At 43.8% G+C, this 20,000-nt stretch overlaps 1 protein-coding gene across 4 annotated transcripts in view; it reads right to left on the bottom strand.

Moving 5' to 3' along the window:
- The window catches only part of fbln1 (fibulin 1), a 96,350-nt gene that overhangs the window by 72,127 nt on the left and 4,223 nt on the right, over positions 1 to 20,000 (bottom strand). For all 4 annotated transcript variants that reach the window (XR_013815991.1, XM_079809659.1, XM_079809660.1 and 1 more), the window contains exons 2-4: positions 11,359 to 11,483; positions 11,090 to 11,270; positions 4,404 to 4,524 (exon numbers count right to left, since the gene is read on the bottom strand). Coding sequence is in view for 3 of the 4 variants with exons in the window: in XM_079809659.1 (XP_079665785.1) it covers positions 4,404 to 4,524; positions 11,090 to 11,270; positions 11,359 to 11,483 (427 nt within the window). In the remaining variant the exon portion in view is untranslated. The remainder of the gene's footprint in view (positions 1 to 4,403; positions 4,525 to 11,089; positions 11,271 to 11,358; positions 11,484 to 20,000) is intronic.

Here is a 20,000-nt window from a genome sequence, read left to right as displayed (position 1 = left end):
CTTACTGTAGCTCAGGATTTCAGCTCTGGGCCGGTAATCAACAGATCATAGGGATTGAGCTCAATGTGTTCATTGTGTCGTTGAGCAAGACCTGTGACCTCCAGGTTTTCTGGTGGACTAATTGTGAATCCAGCATGTTGCTAGCATTTTTAGCACATTGCTAGCATGAATTAGCATGTTGCTGACATTAATTGGCATTTTGCTAGCATTTCTTTGCATTTTTTCAGCATGAATTAGCATGTAGCTAACATGTTTTAACACGTTGGTAAGATGAGTTAGCATTTTGTTAGCATGAATTAGCATGTGGGTGGCAAGTTTTATCATGTTGGTAGCATGAATTAGCATGTTTTGCTAAAATGTTTTAACACATTAGTAGCATGATTTAACATGTTGTTAGCACATTGCTAGGATGAATTAGCATGTGGGTGGCATGTTGGTGGCATTTTTTAATCATGTTTGTAGCATGAATTAGCATTTTGCTAATATGTTTTAGCACGTTGGTAGCATGATTTAGAATTTTGTTAACACATTGCTAACATTAATTATCATGTTGGTAGCATTAATTAGCATGTTTGCTAACATTTTTTAGCACATTGGTAGCATGAGTTAACATTAGCATTTGGGTAGCAAGTTGTATCATGTTAGTAGCATGAATTAGCATGTGGATGGCATGTTTTATCATGTTGGTAGCATAAATTAGCATTTTTCTAACATGTTTTAGCACATTGGTAACATGATTTAACATTTTGTTAGCATATTGCTAGGATGAATTAGCATGTGGATGGCATGTTTTATTATGTTAGTAGCATGAATAAGCATGTTGCTAACATGTTTTAGCACGTTGGTAACATGAGTTAACTTTTTTAACACATTGCTAGGATGAATTAGCATGTGGGTAGCATGTTTTATCATGTTGGTGGCGTGAATTAGCATGTTGCTAACATGTTTTAGCACATTGATAGCATGATTTAACATTTTGTTAGCACATTGCTAGGATGAATTAGCATGTGGATGCATGTTGGTAGCATGAATAAGCATGTTGCTAACATGTTTTAGCACGTTGGTAGCATGAGTTAACTTTTTTTAGCACATTGCTAGGATGAATTAGCATGTGGGTAGCATGTTTTATCATGTTGGTTGGATGAATAAGCATGTTGTTAACATAATTTAGCACGTTGGTAGCATGAGTTAACATTTTGTTAGCACATTGCTAGGATGAATTAGCATGTGGGTAGCATGTTTTATCATGTTGTTGGCATTAATTAGCATGTTGCTAACATGTTTTAGCACATTGGTAGCATGATTTAACATTTTGTTAGCATTTTGCTAGGATGAATTATCATGTGGATGGCATTTTTTATCATGTTGGTGGCATGAATTAGCATGTTTGCTAACATGTTTTAGCACGTTGATAGCATGAGTTAGCATTTTGTTAGCACATTGCTAGGATGAATTAGCATGTTTCATCATGTTGGTAGCATGAATTAGCATGTTGCTAACATGTTTTAGCACGTTGATAGCATGAGTTAACATTTTGTTAGCACATTGCTAGGATGAATTAGCATGTGGGTAGCATGTTTTATCTTGTTGGATTAGCATGAATTAGCATGTTGTTAACATAATTTAGCTAGGATGAATTAGCATGTGGGTAGCATGTTTTATCATGTTGGATTAGGATGAATTAGCATGTTGTTAACATAATTTAGCACATTGATAGCATGATTTAGCATTTTGTTAGCACATTGCTAGGATGAATTAGCATGTTTCATCATGTTGGTAGCATGAATTAGCATTTTGCTAACATGTTTTAGCACGTTGGTAGCATGAGTTACCATTTTGTTAGCACATTGCTAGGATGAATTAGCATGTTTCATCATGTTGGTAGCATGAATTAGCATTTTGCTAACATGTTTTAGCACGTTGGCAGCATGAGTTACCATTTTGTTAAAACATTGCTAGGATGAATTAGCATGTTTTATCATGTGATAGCATGATTTAGCATGCTGTTAGCATTTTCTAAGCTAGTTCTTAGGCTTTGCTAGTGATATATACGTAGCGAATATTAGAGTTATTGTATTCAAGTTTTGACCACACTTTTATGATTTTTAATCTTCATTTTTAGGAAAACCGTAAGTCGGATCAGCCTGAAAAGTCGCAGCAACCCGAGTCAGACTAGTCTGAAGGTCCGAGCCGAGTTTGGTGGTTGCAGCTTTAAAGCTCTAGGAGGAGATACTGTTTACATTTTGGCTCAGAAGAAGAAGTTGTAATAGTAGATCTTTGGTCATGAAGACACTGAGTGAAGAGAGCAGGACGTCATGCTCTGGTTCTGCTCCAGCCCTGACGCACTTACGGTAAGACCACGACTGTTTGTCTCTTTCACAATCAGCCCATCCATCCTCGCAGGAAAGCTCAGCCTCCCGAAGAGCCTTTTAAGGCAGGAGTCTTTTCTCCTTTCGCTTCTCTGGGCTTGTTTTTCCCCTTTTCTGTGTCTGAAATCATCTGCAGATTTCCTGTTATTCGGGTCGCTTTCTCTCTCCTCCGTCTGAGTTTCACCTCAGTGGAATTTCCTGCATTTGGAAATAGTCCCATTTTCGCAAGCCCACCTACCGAAAATACCTTTAGACAAACTCCGGATCACTTTGAAGGCCAAGACAAGCACATCTGATGCCTGAGTAACCGGAGATCTTATCATCCACCCATGATGCATTGCTTCTGCACTGCTTCATTATAATAATTAATACGCAGAATAAAGGGGCGGGGCATGGTTGACAGTGTTCATTTTGACAGCAAATTTTAATTTAGTTTTAGTCATATTTTAGTCACCTGAATTGTTTTAGTTTTAGTCTAGTTATAGTCGACTAAACATCGACTGTAAATGGGGCATCATATGGCCTCTTTTAACCCTTAATTGAGTTGCTAGCATGTTTTAGCTTGTTGTTGTTAACATTAATTAACATGTCGCTAACATGATTTAGCTTGATCTTAGCATGATTTAACATGATTTTGCATTTCGTCTGCAGGATTTAGCATTTGTTTCTTGTATGATTTAGCACATTGCTAGCATGAAGTAGCATGTTTGCTAGCATGAATTAGCAGAATTAGCAAAGTAGTGGTAAACGATGCTGCTTGTGCCTATAACACTGAGTATTTATTATCAAGGAAAGACACTACAGTCAAAAGCATTGCTGGCATTAATTAGCATGTTGGTAGCATGATTTAACATGTTTGCTAACATGAATTAGCAGGTTTGCTAGCATGTTTTAGCTTTTTATCATAAATTAACATGTAGCTAACACAATTTAACATTTTGTTAACATGATTTAGCTTGTTGCTAAAATGTTTTAGCATGTTGTTAGCATGATTTAACATGTTTTTGCATTTTGTCTGCAGTATATAGCATTTCTTGTTTGCATGATTTAACACATTGCTAGCATTAATTAGCAGAATTAGCAAAGTAGTGGTAAACGATGCTACTTGTGCCTATAATACTTAGTATTTATTATCAAGGAAAGACACTACAGGCAAAACCATTGCTGGCATTAATTAGCATGTTGCTAGCATTATTTAACAATTTGTTAACATGTTTTAGCATGTTGTTAACATGATTTAGCCTTTTGCTAGCATGTTTTCACCTGTTAGAATTGTTTTAACGTGTTTTTTCCATTTAGTCTGCAGGATTTAACATTTGTTGCTTGCATGATTTAACACATTGCTAGCATGAATTAGCATGTTTGCTAGCATGAATTAGCAGAATTAGCAAAGTAGTGGTAAACGATGCTGCTTGTGCCTATAATACTGAGTATTTATTATCAAGCCAAGACACTACAGGCAAAACCATTGTTGGCATTAATTAGCATGTTGCTAACATTATTTAACAATTTGCTAGCATGATTTAGCATTTTGCTAACCTGTTTTAGCTTGTTGTTACCATGAATTAGCAGAATTAGCAAAGTAGTGGTAAACGATGCTACTTTTGCCTATAATACTGAGTATTTATTATCAAGCCAAGATACTAAAGGCAGGCATTAATTAGCATGTTTTGCTAGCATGATTTAACATGTTGCTAGCATGTTTTAGCTTGTTGTTAGGATTAATTAACATGTCGCTAGCATGATGTAACATGTGGTTAGCATGAATTAGCATGATGCTAGCATTATTAAGCATTTTGCTAACATGTTTTAAAATCCTGCTAGCATTAATTAGTACGTTGCTAGCATTGATTAGCATTTTGCGAGCATTATTTAACATGTTGCTAGCATATTTTTGCGTGTTGTCAGCATATTTCATTGCACTTTATCTGTTTGCGCGGCTGCATCACTGACTATAACGAGTTTGCTGTTATCGCGTCGCGTTTAGACGTTAGCGGTTATGTTTAATCTGCTGTGGAAATGTGTGGATCAAACCTGCAGGTGGTGGACTCCGAGATGAGCGGCAGATTAGCGCAGTCCTGGGACTTCTGGCCCCGGTCCTTGCCATCCTTACAGCAGTCGCTCAGAGAGATGGGATCTGCGGGATCTGCGGGCTCTGGGGCAGGAGAAAACAGGAAAGAGATCACACACAACAAATCTAAACCACACACACACACGCAGATCAGAGCTAAAAGCCTGTACCCGAGAGCTTGGCTAGTTTAGTTAGACTTTAGGGCTGATTTGAAGCCTGTCAGGGGGTTAATCATCTGACTCTGGCTCCTCTCTGACTGCTCTATTACAGCAGGTTTGCCGTGACTTGCCCTGATTCCTGAGCTATGATGAACCCGCTGGTCTCTGGCTCAGGCTCTGGCTGGGAAATGGTGTGAGAGGGGAAGAGAACAGCGTCCAAAAATGTGCCTAGTCATTGCCAAATGCAAAATGGTGGCACTGTAAAAAAATTAATACAAATAAAAAGTACAATCAACTTAGATGTTTAAGTCATTTCAACTTAAATGACAGTGCAGCCATACATATTTCTTATCAGCCATACAAAAACTGTACTTTGCATTATTTAAATTATATTTATATTAAAGCTGCACTATGTACGTTTTTCGTCCGCTTGAGGTCGCCTCTTCAAAACAAAGGTGTAGTTTGATGACGGCACGTTTGAGCGCAGAATCTTGGGACATGTGGTCTTCACCTCACAGCCGGTGGGAAAGAATCGGGATAGGACTCGGGCAGAAATCATGTTGATGATGTGATTATTAACGTTACTGTAGTGAAGCAGAGCAGGACCGAGTGTTGTGGAGCTGAGGAACCACTGGAGCGATTGAAGAGCGGGACTTTTATTATGCCACAGTCGCCTCATGAGTGTGAGGTAACGCAGCTCTGTTGATCATATTAGACACATCTGAGTGTGTTAATGATGTGATGACGTTACTCTGTGTGTTACACTTGTTCACACTGCAGTGAGAGTAAAGCGTTTCTGCAGAATAAAACCAGAAACCGAGAGTAACGCAGATATGATGTCATCATAAGGCCACGCCCTCACACGTCCCGGTTCATTGGGTAAAATAGCATCTCACGATTTACCAATAGTGGGGAACATTTGGGATATTGTAAGCACTCAACTGAACAAAATATATAACACTGGCCTAGTGGTGTTTGGATATTTAACTGAAGAAATGTTACATAGTGCACCTTTAAATTAATCCATCCATCATCTATCCATCCAACAATTATCCATCCATCCATCCATCACCTATCCATCCATCGATTATCCATCCATCATCTATCCATCCATCGATTGTCCATCCATACATCCATCATCTATCCATCCATCGATTATCCATCCATACATCCATCATCTATCCATCCATCGATTATCCATCCATCCATAAATCCATCCATCCATCATCTATCCATTCATCGATTTTCAATCCATCCATCATCTATCCATCAATCGATTATCCATCCATCCATCCATCATCTATCCATTCATCGATTATCAATCTACCATCATCTATCCATACATTGATTATCCATCCATCACCTATCCATCCATCCATCCATCTATCCATCCAACAATTATCCATCCATCCATCATCTATCCATACATCGATTATCCATCCATCACCTATCCATCCATCGATTATCCATCCATACATCCATCCATCCATCATCTATCCATCCAACAATTATCCATCCATCATCTATCCATCCACCAATTATCCATCCATCCATTGATTATCCATCCATCCATTGATTATCTATCCATCCATCCATCATCTATCCATCCATCGATTATCCATCCATCCATCCATCACTTATCCATCCATCGATTATCCATCCATCACCTATCCATCCATCGATTATCCATCCATACATCCATACATCTATCATCTATCCATCCAACGATTATCCATCCATCCATCCATCATCTATCCATCCATCGATTATCCATCCATCCATCCATCATCTATCCCATCCATCACCTATCCATCCATCGATTATCCATCCATACATCCATCCATCCATCCATCATCTATCCATCCAACGATTATCCATCCATCCATCCATCACCTATCCATCCATCAATTATCCATCCATTCATCCATCCATCACCTATCCATCCATCGATTATCCATCCATCACCTATCCATCCATCCATCCATCCATCATCTATCCATCCAACGATTATCCATCCATTCATCCTCTATCCATCCATCGATTATCCATCCATCCATCGATTATCCATCCATCCATCCATCATCCATCCATCCATCCATCATCCATCCATCCATCCATCCATCCATCCATCATCCATCCATCCATCCATCATCCATCCATCCATCCATCCATCCATCCATCATCCATCCATCGATTATCCATCCATCCATCATCTATCCATCCATCTATTATCCATCCATACATATACACAATTAATTATATTTGGTCTTAACACAATATATTTATAATCATAATATATTTCTCTAATTAAACATTATATACTCTTCTTGTAATTAATCGCATAATTAAGAGCTATAAAGGCACATTTTAAATCTTTTTACTGGAGACTTTGGCAAATCTAAACACAATCCTGTTGCCATCATGGGGAGATTTCTATGAGTCTCCATTTGCTCTGCTTTTAATCTGCGATATTAAAGAGCCCCAGTGAGCAGTTCTACTGTGGAGTTGTGAGGAAATGATCATTAAAGCCTCAGATCGGGTGGTGGCATGACCTTTGTCCAATTAGGGATGGACGGCACATGGAAAATCCCCTTAAAAATGTTACTGGCCCAAACCCTGCGGTGAAGAATTAAGACTCTTCCGGGACGCTCGGCGGGAGACCCGTGCTGCCCGCGGCCCTTTCGTCTTTAATCCGTTTCAGAGCAGTTGGTACACTTGGGGAGGAGATGTGTTTCCATTCTCCCACCTACCAAAGTCTGTCTTTCAGCAAATCAGGGCATCGCAAAATGAATATTCATGAGCTAAGCCTTTGCCCCGCCCACTTTTCAGAATGTGCAGATATTTGCTCTTGTTTTCAGCAAAAACTCACGTCATTTTAATGTATTAATATCCAGAAATAAGTTGTGATATCTATCAATCAAGTAAAGGCATCTTGTTTGAAGAAGATTTAGATATAACAAGCAGACTTTATACCAATAGCTGGCAACTTTTAATCTGATGTGTGTTCATTGATTTATTAGTTTCTACTCATCCTTCTGAAGTCTCCATTGTTCTGTAGCGTTTGCGCAATCCCTCGTTCTCCTGATATGCCGCTCAGAGCTGTCTGGATTGCATCTCGCTTGTTTGTTTTCTCCCACAAGCCATTTTCCACTCAGGCTGAATGATGTTTAGCGTCTGGCGGGTGAAGGGCAGCTAGTCAACTCCGTTAAACACGTCTGAGTCTCTCCCAGAGATTAAAGGCCGTAAAAACTAGCCCAGAACATTTCCAAACCACCATCAGCTGACGCAAGTGCACTCATTGGATCAAACAGATCATTAATTTCCCTGTGGTCTCCATCATCTGCCAAAACGCTGAATATTTTGGCAGATTTGTGTTTTGGACGCTTCTCCTTCAGGTTTGCACAGTAATCGAAACGCCAAATGGGGTTTATAAGCAGTCATTTCTCCACGTCAATACACACCATTTTATTTATTCGAGATACGTTTCAGTTCCATAAATAAATGAATAAAAATATGAATTTATTTACATAAATGTGCTATATTAAAATAAACTAGATGAGTAAAGTTTGTAAACAAACTTTGAAGTTGGCTTGAAAAAGCATAGACCAGAAAGTTTGAAAACTTAAAGTTTGAAGGTTTAAAGCTTAAAGGTTTGAAGTTTAAAGTAGTTTAAAAATTAAGTTTGACAGTTTTGAAGTCAATACAGATGATTTACCATAGTTTACCCCGTTCTAGTATGATTTACCACAGTTTACCTCGTACTAGTATGATTTACTCCTTTCTAGTATGATTTACCCCAGTTTACCCCATTCTAGTATGATTTACCCCAGTTTACCCCGTTCTAGCCTGATTTACCCCAGTTTAACCCGTTCTAGTAGGATTTACCACAGTTTAACCCGTTTTAGCATGATTTACCACAGTTTACCCCGTTCTAGCATGATTTTCCACATTTTACCGAGTTCTAGTATGATTTACCACATTTTACCCCGTTCTAGCATGATTTACCACAGTTTACCCCGTTCTAGTATGATTTACCCCAGTTTAACCCGTTGTAGTAGGATTTACCACAGTTTACCCCGTTCTAGTATGATTTACCACAGTTTACCCCGTTCTAGCATGATTTACCACAGTTTAACCCGTTCTAGTAGGATTTACCACAGTTTACCCCGTTCTAGCATGATTTACCACAGTTTACCCCGTTCTAGCATGATTTACCACAGTTTAACCCTGTTCTAGCATGATTTACCACAGTTTACCCCGTTCTAGCATGATTTACCACAGTTTAACCCTGTTCTAGCATGATTTACCACAGTTTAACCCTGTTCTAGCATGATTTACCACAGTTTAACCCGTTCTAGTAGGATTTACCACAGTTTACCCCGTTCTAGCATGATTTACCCCAGTTTACCCCGTTCTAGTATGATTTACCACAGTTTACCCCGTTCTAGCATGATTTACCACAGTTTAACCCTGTTCTAGTATGATTTACCCCAGTTTAACCCGTTCTAGTATGATTTACCCCAGTTTAACCCGTTCTAGTAGGATTTACCACAGTTTACCCCGTTCTAGCATGATTTACCCCAGTTTACCCCGTTCTAGTATGATTTACCACAGTTTACCCCGTTCTAGCATGATTTACCACAGTTTACCCCGTTCTAGTATGAGTTACCACAGTTTACCCCGTTCTAGTATGATTTACCACAGTTTACCCCGTTCTAGTATGATTTACCCCAGTTTAACCCGTTCTAGTAGGATTTACCACAGTTTACCCCGTTCTAGCATGATTTACCCCAGTTTACCCCGTTCTAGTATGATTTACCACAGTTTAACCCGTTCTAGTAGGATTTACCACAGTTTACCCCGTTCTAGTATGATTTACCACAGTTTACCCCGTTCTAGTATGATTTACCCCAGTTTAACCCGTTCTAGTAGGATTTACCACAGTTTACCCCGTTCTAGCATGATTTACCCCAGTTTACCCCGTTCTAGTATGATTTACCACAGTTTACCCCGTTCTAGCATGATTTACCACAGTTTACCCCGTTCTAGTATGAGTTACCCCAGTTTACCCCGTTCTAGTATGATTTACCACAGTTTACCCCGCTCTAGTATGATTTACCACAGTTTACCCCGTTCTAGCATGATTTACCACAGTTTACCCCGTTCTAGTATGATTTACCCCAGTTTACCCCGTTCTAGTATGATTTACCACAGTTTACCCCGTTCTAGTATGATTTACCCCGGTTTACCCCGTTCTAGTATGATTTACCACAGTTTACCCCGTTCTAGCATGATTTACCACAGTTTACCCCGTTCTAGTATGATTTACCACAGTTTACCCCGTTCTAGTATGATTTACCACAGTTTACCCCGTTCTAGTATGATTTACCCCAGTTTAACCCGTTCTAGTATGATTTACCACAGTTTACCCCGTTCTAGTATGATTTACCACAGTTTACCCTGTTCTAGTATGATTTACCACAGTTTACCCCGTTCTAGTATGATTTACCACAGTTTACCCCGTTCTAGTATGATTTACCCCAGTTTAACCCGTTCTAGTATGATTTACCACAGTTTACCCCGTTCTAGTATGATTTACCACAGTTTACCCTGTTCTAGTATGATTTACCACAGTTTACCCCGTTCTAGTATGATTTACCACAGTTTACCCTGTTCTAGTATGATTTACCACAGTTTACCCCGTTCTAGTATGATTTACCACAGTTTACCCTGTTCTAGTATGATTTACCACAGTTTACCCCGTTCTAGTATGATTTACCACAGTTTACCCCGTTCTAGTATGATTTACCACAGTTTACCCCGTTCTAGTATGATTTACCACAGTTTACCCCGTTCTAGTATGATTTACCACAGTTTACCCCGTTCTAGTATGATTTACCACAGTTTACCCCGTTCTAGTATGATTTACCACAGTTTACCCTGTTCTAGTATTATTTACCACAGTTTACCCCGTTCTAGTATGAGTTACCCCAGTTTACCCCGTTCTAGTATGAGTTACCACAGTTTACCCTGTTCTAGTATGATTTACCACAGTTTACCCCGTTCTAGTATGATTTACCACAGTTTACCCCGTTCTAGCATGATTTACCCCAGTTTACCCCGTTCTAGTATGATCAAAATTGCCCCTCCGTCTCTCCTACTTCACGCATTTGGCTTAATCTAAGACATCTTAAATGGCCAGCTTGAAGACTGGTATCAGCATCTCACACTATCTTATGTTATAGAAATATGGCATTAAGAATCTCATATGAAGAAGCCAAATGTTTGTGTCCGTGTGTTTCGTGATCTGCCATGTAGCGTGACTCACTGTTTATCATGCAGTGTAAGTGATGGCCCAGACTGCATTCGCATGTTTGGTGTCATTACAGCTCTGAGTCGGCTGTTAAAATCAGTGGGCTTGAGATTGGCGGTGAGAGTGAACACAGAGAAGGAGGGATGGAAGGAGAGACGGAGGGAGGGATGGTGGTTACCTGTGGTAGCCGCGGGCTCTGGTGAGGTTTTGAAGGTCAGGGTGCCGGGCTTGGACTTGCCCTGTTGGTTCTCTGCCACCACAAACACGTCATACTCCGTGTCCCAGTCCAGACCCATCAGCATTATGTACTCGCTCACCTTGGGCAGACGGATCTCAGGCTTCCAGTCACTGTCTTCCCTCTGTGTACCAAAAAGCAGCCATGAAACGGTCACAAAGTTGCCAAAAATATTGTAAACATACATATTTTTTTCTTATTTGGACACTCACCGCTTTGTACCTGACCAAATAATGGGTTATTGGCGACCCTCCATCATCTTGTTTGATCCAATTCACTTTGAGAGAATTGCCGTCGGGTTGTTGAGTTCCCTTGAGTATAGGAGGGCTGGGTTCTCCTACAACAACAAACCAGTTACAACTAGATGAGTAAAGTTTGTAAACAAACTTTGAAGTTGGCTTGAAAAAGCATAGACCAGAAAGTTTGAAAAAGTTTATTTAAAGATTTAAGTTTGAAGGTTTAAAGTTTAAAGGTTTGAAGTTTAAAGTAGTTTAAAAATTTAAGTTTGACAGTTTTGAAGTCAATACAGATGATTTACCATAGTTTACCATGATTCTAGTATGATTTACCACAGCTTACCCCGTTCTAGTATGATTTACCACAGTTTACCCCGTTCTAGTATGATTTACCACAGCTTACCCCGTTCTAGTATGATTTACCACAGTTTACCCCGTTCTAGCATGATTTACCACAGTTTACCCCGTTCTAGTATGATTTACCACAGTTTACCCCGTTCTAGTATGATTTACCACAGTTTACCCCGTTCTAGTATGATTTACCCCAGTTTACCCCGTTCTAGTATGATTTACCACAGTTTACCCCGTTCTAGTATGATTTACCACAGCTTACCCCGTTCTAGTATGATTTACCACAGTTTACCCCGTTCTAGTATAATTTACCCCGTTCTAGTATGATTTACCACAGTTTACCCCATTCTAGTAGGATTTACCCCGTTCTAGTATGATTTACCCCGTTCTAGTCTGATTTACCATAGTTTACCCCGTTCTAGTATGATTTACCACAGTTTACCCGGTTCTAGTATGATTTACCCCGTTCTAGTATGATTTACCACAGTTTACCCGGTTCTAGTATGATTTACCCCGTTCTAGTATGATTTAGCACAGTTTACCCCATTCTAGTAGGATTTACCCCGTTCTAGTATGATTTACCCCAGTTTACCATGATTTACCATAGTTTACCATGATTTACCCCGTTCTAGTATGATTTACCCCAGTTTACCATGATTTACCATAGTTTACCATGATTTACCCCAGTTTACCCCGTTCTTGCATGATTTACCCCAGTTTAACCCGTTCTAGCATGATTTACCCCAGTTTACCCCGTTCTAGTATGATTTACCCCAGTTTACCCCGCTCTAGTATGATTAACCCCAGTTTACCCCGTTCTAGTATGATTTACCCCAGTTTACCATGATTTACCATAGTTTACCATGATTTACCCCGTTCTAGTATGATTTACCCCAGTTTACCATGATTTACCATAGTTTACCATGATTTACCCCAGTTTACCCCGTTCTTGCATGATTTACCCCAGTTTACCCCGCTCTAGTATGAGTTACCCCAGTTTACCCCGTTCTAGTATGAGTTACCCCAGTTTACCCCGCTCTAGTATGAGTTACCCCAGTTTACCCTGTTCTAGTATGAGTTACCCCAGTTTACCCCGCTCTAGTATGATTTACCCCAGTTTACCCCGCTCTAGTATGATTTACCCCAGTTTACCCCGCTCTAGTATGAGTTACCCCAGTTTACCCCGTTCTAGTATGAGTTACCCCAGTTTACCCCGCTCTAGTATGATTTACCCCAGTTTACCCCGCTCTAGTATGAGTTACCCCAGTTTACCCCGCTCTAGTATGAGTTAACCCAGTTTACCCCGCTCTAGTATGATTTACCCCAGTTTACCCCGCTCTAGTATGATTTACCCCAGTTTACCCCGCTCTAGTATGATTTACCCCAGTTTACCCCGCTCTAGTATGATTTACCCCAGTTTACCTCGCTCTAGTATGATTTACCCCAGTTTACCCCGTTCTAGCATGATTTACCACAGTTTACCCCGTTCTAGTATGAGTTACCCCAGTTTACCCCGTTCTAGTATGAGTTACCCCAGTTTACCCCGTTCTAGTATGAGTTACCCCAGTTTACCGCGTTCTAGTATGATTTACCCCAGTTTACCCCGTTCTAGTAAGATTTACCCTAGTTTACCCCGTTCTAGTATGAGTTACCCCAGTTTACTAGTATGAGTTACCCCAGTTTACCCCGCTCTAGTATGAGTTACCCCAGTTTACCGCGTTCTAGTATGATTTACCCCAGTTTACCCCGTTCTAGTAGGATTTACCCCAGTTTACCCCGTTCTAGTATGAGTTACCCCAGTTTACCCCGTTCTAGTATGATTTACCCCAGTTTACCCCGTTCTAGTATGAGTTACCCCAGTTTACCCCGCTCTAGTATGAGTTACCACAGTTTACCCCGTTCTAGTATGATTTACCCCAGTTTACCCCGTTCTAGTATGATTTACCCCAGTTTACCTCGTTCTAGTATGAGTTACCCCAGTTTACCCCGTTCTAGTATGAGTTACCCCAGTTTACCGCGTTCTAGTATGATTTACCCCAGTTTACCCCTTTCTAGTATGAGTTACCCCAGTTTACCCCGTTCTAGTATGAGTTACCCCAGTTTACCCCGCTCTAGTATGAGTTACCCCAGTTTACCCCGTTCTAGTATGATTTACCCCAGTTTACCCTGTTCTAGCATGAGTTACCCCAGTTTACCCCGCTCTAGTATGAGTTACCCCAGTTTACCCCGCTCTAGTATGAGTTACCCCAGTTTACCCCGTTCTAGTATGAGTTACCCCAGTTTACCCCGTTCTAGTATGATTTACCCCAGTTTACCCCGCTCTAGTATGAGTTACCCCAGTTTACCCCGCTCTAGTATGAGTTACCCCAGTTTACCGCGTTCTAGTATGATTTACCCCAGTTTACCCCTTTCTAGTATGAGTTACCCCAGTTTACCCCGTTCTAGTATGAGTTACCCCAGTTTACCCCGCTCTAGTATGAGTTACCCCAGTTTACCCCATTCTAGTATGATTTACCCCAGTTTACCCCGTTCTAGTATGAGTTACCCCAGTTTACCCCTTTCTAGTATGAGTTACCCCAGTTTACCCCGCTCTAGTATGAGTTACCCCAGTTTACCCCGCTCTAGTATGAGTTACCCCAGTTTACCGCGTTCTAGTATGAGTTACCCCAGTTTACCCCGTTCTAGTATGAGTTACCCCAGTTTACCCCGTTCTAGTATGAGTTACCCCAGTTTACCCCAGTTTACCCCGCTCTAGTATGATTTACCCCAGTTTACCTCGTTCTAGTATGAGTTACCACAGTTTACCGCGTTCTAGTATGATTTACCCCAGTTTACCCCTTTCTAGTATGAGTTACCCCAGTTTACCCCGTTCTAGTATGAGTTACCCCAGTTTACCCCGCTCTAGTATGAGTTACCCCAGTTTACCCCGTTCTAGTATGATTTACCCCAGTTTACCCCGTTCTAGTATGAGTTACCCCAGTTTACCCCGCTCTAGTATGAGTTACCCCAGTTTACCCCGTTCTAGTATGAGTTACCCCAGTTTACCCTGTTCTAGTATGATTTACCCCAGTTTACCCCGTTCTAGTATGAGTTACCCCAGTTTACCCCGCTCTAGTATGAGTTACCCCAGTTTACCCCGTTCTAGTATGAGTTACCCCAGTTTACCCCGTTCTAGTATGAGTTACCCCAGTTTACCCCGTTCTAGTATGAGTTACCCCAGTTTACCCCGTTCTAGTATGAGTTACCACAGTTTACCCCGTTCTAGTATGAGTTACCCCAGTTTACCCCGTTCTAGTATGAGTTACCCCAGTTTACCCCGTTCTAGTATGAGTTACCCCAGTTTACCCCGTTCTAGTATGAGTTACCCCAGTTTACCCCGCTCTAGTATGAGTTACCCCAGTTTACCCCGTTCTAGTATGAGTTACCCCAGTTTACCCCGTTCTAGTATGAGTTACCCCAGTTTACCCCGTTCTAGTATGAGTTACCCCAGTTTACCCCGCTCTAGTATGATTTACCCCAGTTTACCTCGTTCTAGTATGAGTTACCACAGTTTACCGCGTTCTAGTATGATTTACCCCAGTTTACCCCTTTCTAGTATGAGTTACCCCAGTTTACCCCGTTCTAGTATGATTTACCCCAGTTTACCCCGTTCTAGTATGAGTTACCCCAGTTTACCCCGTTCTAGTATGATTTACCCCAGTTTACCCCGTTCTAGTATGAGTTACCCCAGTTTACCCCTTTCTAGTATGAGTTACCCCAGTTTACCCCGTTCTAGTATGAGTTACCCCAGTTTACCCTGTTCTAGTATGATTTACCCCAGTTTACCCCGTTCTAGTATGAGTTACCCCAGTTTACCCCGCTCTAGTATGAGTTACCCCAGTTTACCCCGTTCTAGTATGAGTTACCCCAGTTTACCCCGTTCTAGTATGAGTTACCCCAGTTTACCCCGTTCTAGTATGAGTTACCCCAGTTTACCCCGTTCTAGTATGAGTTACCCCAGTTTACCCCGCTCTAGTATGAGTTACCCCAGTTTACCCCGTTCTAGTATGAGTTACCCCAGTTTACCCCGTTCTAGTATGAGTTACCCCAGTTTACCCCGTTCTAGTATGAGTTACCCCAGTTTACCCCGCTCTAGTATGATTTACCCCAGTTTACCTCGTTCTAGTATGAGTTACCACAGTTTACCGCGTTCTAGTATGATTTACCCCAGTTTACCCCTTTCTAGTATGAGTTACCCCAGTTTACCCCGTTCTAGTATGATTTACCCCAGTTTACCCCGTTCTAGTATGAGTTACCCCAGTTTACCCCGTTCTAGTATGATTTACCCCAGTTTACCCCGTTCTAGTATGAGTTACCCCAGTTTACCCCGCTCTAGTATGAGTTACCCCAGTTTACCGCGTTCTAGTATGAGTTACCCCAGTTTACCCCGTTCTAGTATGATTTACCCCAGTTTACCATGATTCTAGCATGTTAGATATATTAGATAGATTAGAAATATTAGATAGAACGGAAGTTTGAGTCTCAGTTGATTAGAAATAGTAGTTCATAGAATGGCCGCTTCTTTGAGTCTAAAGGCTTCAGTGTTTCGATGTGTCAGTTGGAGTTTGAACTGTCTTGGCTCATCTGAACATTCCGTCAATGAAAGTCAATGGGATTTTTTTTAGTTTTGATCATCATTTTTAGGAAAACCGTGAGTCCGATCAGTTAGAAAAGATACAGCATACCGAGTCAGACTAGTTTGAAGGTCTGAGCCGAGTTTGGAGTATGTGGAGTTAAAACTCTAGGAGGAGATAGAGTTGTAAATTTGAGTAAGAAAAATAATAATAATTTAAATAGGATTTCAGTAAGTTGGCTCTCCCAAGCCCATCCATCCATCCATCTTCTTCCGCTTATCCGGGGCCGGTCGCGGGGGCAGCAGTCTAAGCAGAGATGCCCGGACTTCCCTCTCCCTAGACACTTCCTCTAGCTCTTCCGGGGGGACACCGAGGCGTTCCAAGGCCAGCCGGGAGACATAGTCCCTCCAGCGTGTCCTCGGTCTTCCCCGGGGCCTCCTCCCGGTTGGACATGCCCGAAACACCTTCCCGGGAAGGCGTTCAGGAGGCATCCGGAACAGATGCCCGAGCCACCTCAGCTGTCCCCTCTCGATGTGGAGGAGCAGCGGCTCTACTCCGAGTTCCTCCCGAGTGACTGAGCTTCTCACCCTATCTCTAAGGGAGCGCCCAGCCACCCTGCGGAGAAAGCTCATTTCGGCCGCCTGTATCCGGGATCTTGTCCTTTCGGTCATGACCCAAAGCTCATGACCATAGGTGAGAGTAGGAACGTAGATTGACCGGTAAATCGAGAGCTTCGCCTTACGGCTTAGCTCTTTCTTCACCACGACAGACGGTACATCGACCGCATTACTGCAGAAGCTGCACCGATCCGTCTGTCAATCTCCCGTTCCATCCTCCCCTCACTCGTGAACAAGACCCCTAGATACTTAAACTCCTCCACTTGGGGCAGGAACTCTCCACCAACCTGGAGTGGGCAAGCCACCCTTTTCCGACTGAGGACCATGGCCTCGGATTTGGAGGTGCTGATCCCCATCCCAGCCGCTTCACACTCGGCTGCAAACCGTCCCAATGCATGCTGAAGGTCCTGGTTAGAAGGGGCCAACACGACAACGTCATCTACAAAGAGCAGAGACGAAACCGTGTGGTCCCCAAACCTGACACCCTCCGGCCCTTGGCTGCGCCTAGAAATTCTGTCCATAAAAATTATGAACAGAACCGGCGACAAAGGGCAGCCCTGCCGGAGTCCAACATGCACCGGGAACAAGTCTGACTTATTGCCGGCAATGCGGACCAAACTCCTGCTTCGGTCATACAGGGACCGGACAGCCCTCAGCAAAGGACCCCGGACCCCATATTCCCCCAGCACCCTCCACAGGACGCCGCGAGGGACACAGTCGAATGCCTTCTCCAAATCCACAAAACAAATGTGGACTGGTTGGGCAAACTCCCATGAACCCTCCAGCACCCTGTAGAGGGTATAGAGCTGGTCCAGTGTTCCGCGACCAGGACGAAAACCACACTGTTCCTCCTGAATCCGAGGTTCCACTATCGGCCGGATTCTCCTCTCCAGTACCCTGGCATAGACTTTCCCGGGGAGGCTGAGAAGTGTGATCCCCCTATAGTTGGAACACACCCTCCGGTCCCCCTTCTTAAAAAGAGGGACCACCACCCCGGTCTGCCATCCCAGAGGCACTGTCCCCGACCGCCACGCGATGCTGCAGAGGCGTGTCAGCCAAGACAGCCCCACAACATCCAGAGACTTGAGGTACTCAGGGCGGATCTCATCCACCCCCGGTGCCTTGCCACCGAGGAGTTTCTTGACCACCTCGGTGACTTCAGCCCGGGTGATGGAAGAGTCCTCCTCTGAGCCCCCAGCCTCTGCTTCCTCAATGGAAGACGTGACGGCGGGATTGAGGAGATCCTCGAAGTATTCCTTCCACCGTCCGACAACATCCCCAGTCGAGGTCAACAGCCGCCCATCGCCACTGTAAACAGCGTTGGTAGGGCACTGCTTCCCCCTCCTGAGGCGCCGGACGGTTTGCCAGAATCTCTTCGAGGCCAGCCGATAGTCTTTTTCCATGGCCTCACCGAACTCCTCCCAGGCCCGAGTTTTTGCCTCCACGACCACCCGGGCTGCAGTCCGTTTAGCCTGTCGGTACCTGTCAGCTGCCTCAGGAGTCCCACAAGCCAGCCAGGCCTGATAGGACTCCTTCTTCAGCTTGACGGCATCCCTTACTTCCGGTGTCCACCACCGGGTTCGGGGATTGCCGCCTCGACAGGCACCGGAGACCTTGCGTCCACAGCTCCGAGCAGCCGCTTTGACAATGGAGGTGGAGAACATGGTCCACTCGGACTCAATATCTCCAGCCTCCCTCGGGATCCGGTCGAAGCTCTGCCGGAGGCAGGAGTTGAAGATCTCTCTGACAGGAGACTCGGCCAAACGTTCCCAGCAGACCCTCACAGTACGTTTGGGTCTACCGAGTCTATCCAGCTTCCTCCCCCGCCATCGGATCCAACTCACCACCAGGTGGTGATCAGTTGACAGCTCCGCCCCTCTCTTCACCCGAGTGTCCAAGACATACGGCCGCAGATCAGATGAAACGACCACAAAGTCGATCATTGACCTACGACCTAGGGTGTCCTGGTGCCATGTGCACTGATGGACACCCTTATGCTTGAACATGGTGTTCGTTATGGACAAACTGTAACTAGCACAGAAGTCCAATAACTGAACACCACTCGGGTTCAGATCAGGGGGGCCGTTCCTCCCAATCACGCCCCTCCAGGTTTCACTGTCATTGCCCACGTGGGCGTTGAAGTCCCCCAGTAGAACGACGGAGTCCCCAGTCGGAGCACTTTCCAGCACCCCTCCCAGAGACTCCAAGAAGGTCGGGTACTCTGCACTGCCGTTCGGCCCGTAGGCACACACAACAGTGAGAGACGTATCCCCGAGCTGAAGCCGCAGGGAAACGACCCTCTCGTTCACCGGGGTAAACTCCAACACATGGCAGCAGAGCTGGGGGGCTATAAGCAAACCCACACCAGCCCGCCGCCTCTCACCATGGGCAACTCCAGAGTGGTAAAGAGTCCATCCCCTCTCGAGGAGTGTGGTTCCAGAGCCCAAGCCATGCGTGGAGGTGATTCCGACTATCTCTAGTCGGAACCTCTCAACCTCACGCACAAGCTCAGGCTCTTTCCCCGCCAGCGAGGTGACATTCCATGTCCCAAGAGCCAGTTTCCGTGTCCAGGGATCGGGTCGTCTAGGCCCCCGCCTTCGACTGCTGCCCGATTCGCTTTGCACCGGCCCCTTACGGTCCCTCCCGTGAGTGGTGGGCCCACGGGAAGGTGTCCCCACTTCGCTCCTTCGGGCTGAGCCCGGCCGGACCCCGTGGGGGAAGGCCCGGCCACCAGGCGCTCGCATACGAGCCCCAACCCCAGGCCTGGCTCCAGGGTGGGGCCCCGGCTGCGCCATACCGGGCGACGTCACGGTCCTCCTTCTTTTTGTCATCATAAGGGTTTTTGAACTGCTCTTAGTCTGACCCGTCACCTAGGACCTGTTTGCCTTGGGAGACCCTACCAGGGGCATATAGCCCCGGACAACATAGCTCCTAGGGTCATTCGGGTACTCAAACCCCTCCACCACGTTAAGGTGGCAGTCCATGGAGGAGCTCTCCCAAGCCAATTTAATAAAAATAATGTTATTTCATTTTAAAG

This window comes from Gobio gobio (genome assembly GCF_949357685.1).
Source record: "Gobio gobio genome assembly, chromosome: 25".
Classification (NCBI taxonomy): Eukaryota; Metazoa; Chordata; class Actinopteri; order Cypriniformes; family Gobionidae; genus Gobio; species Gobio gobio.
This window is presented reverse-complemented; position numbering and strand designations above follow the sequence as displayed.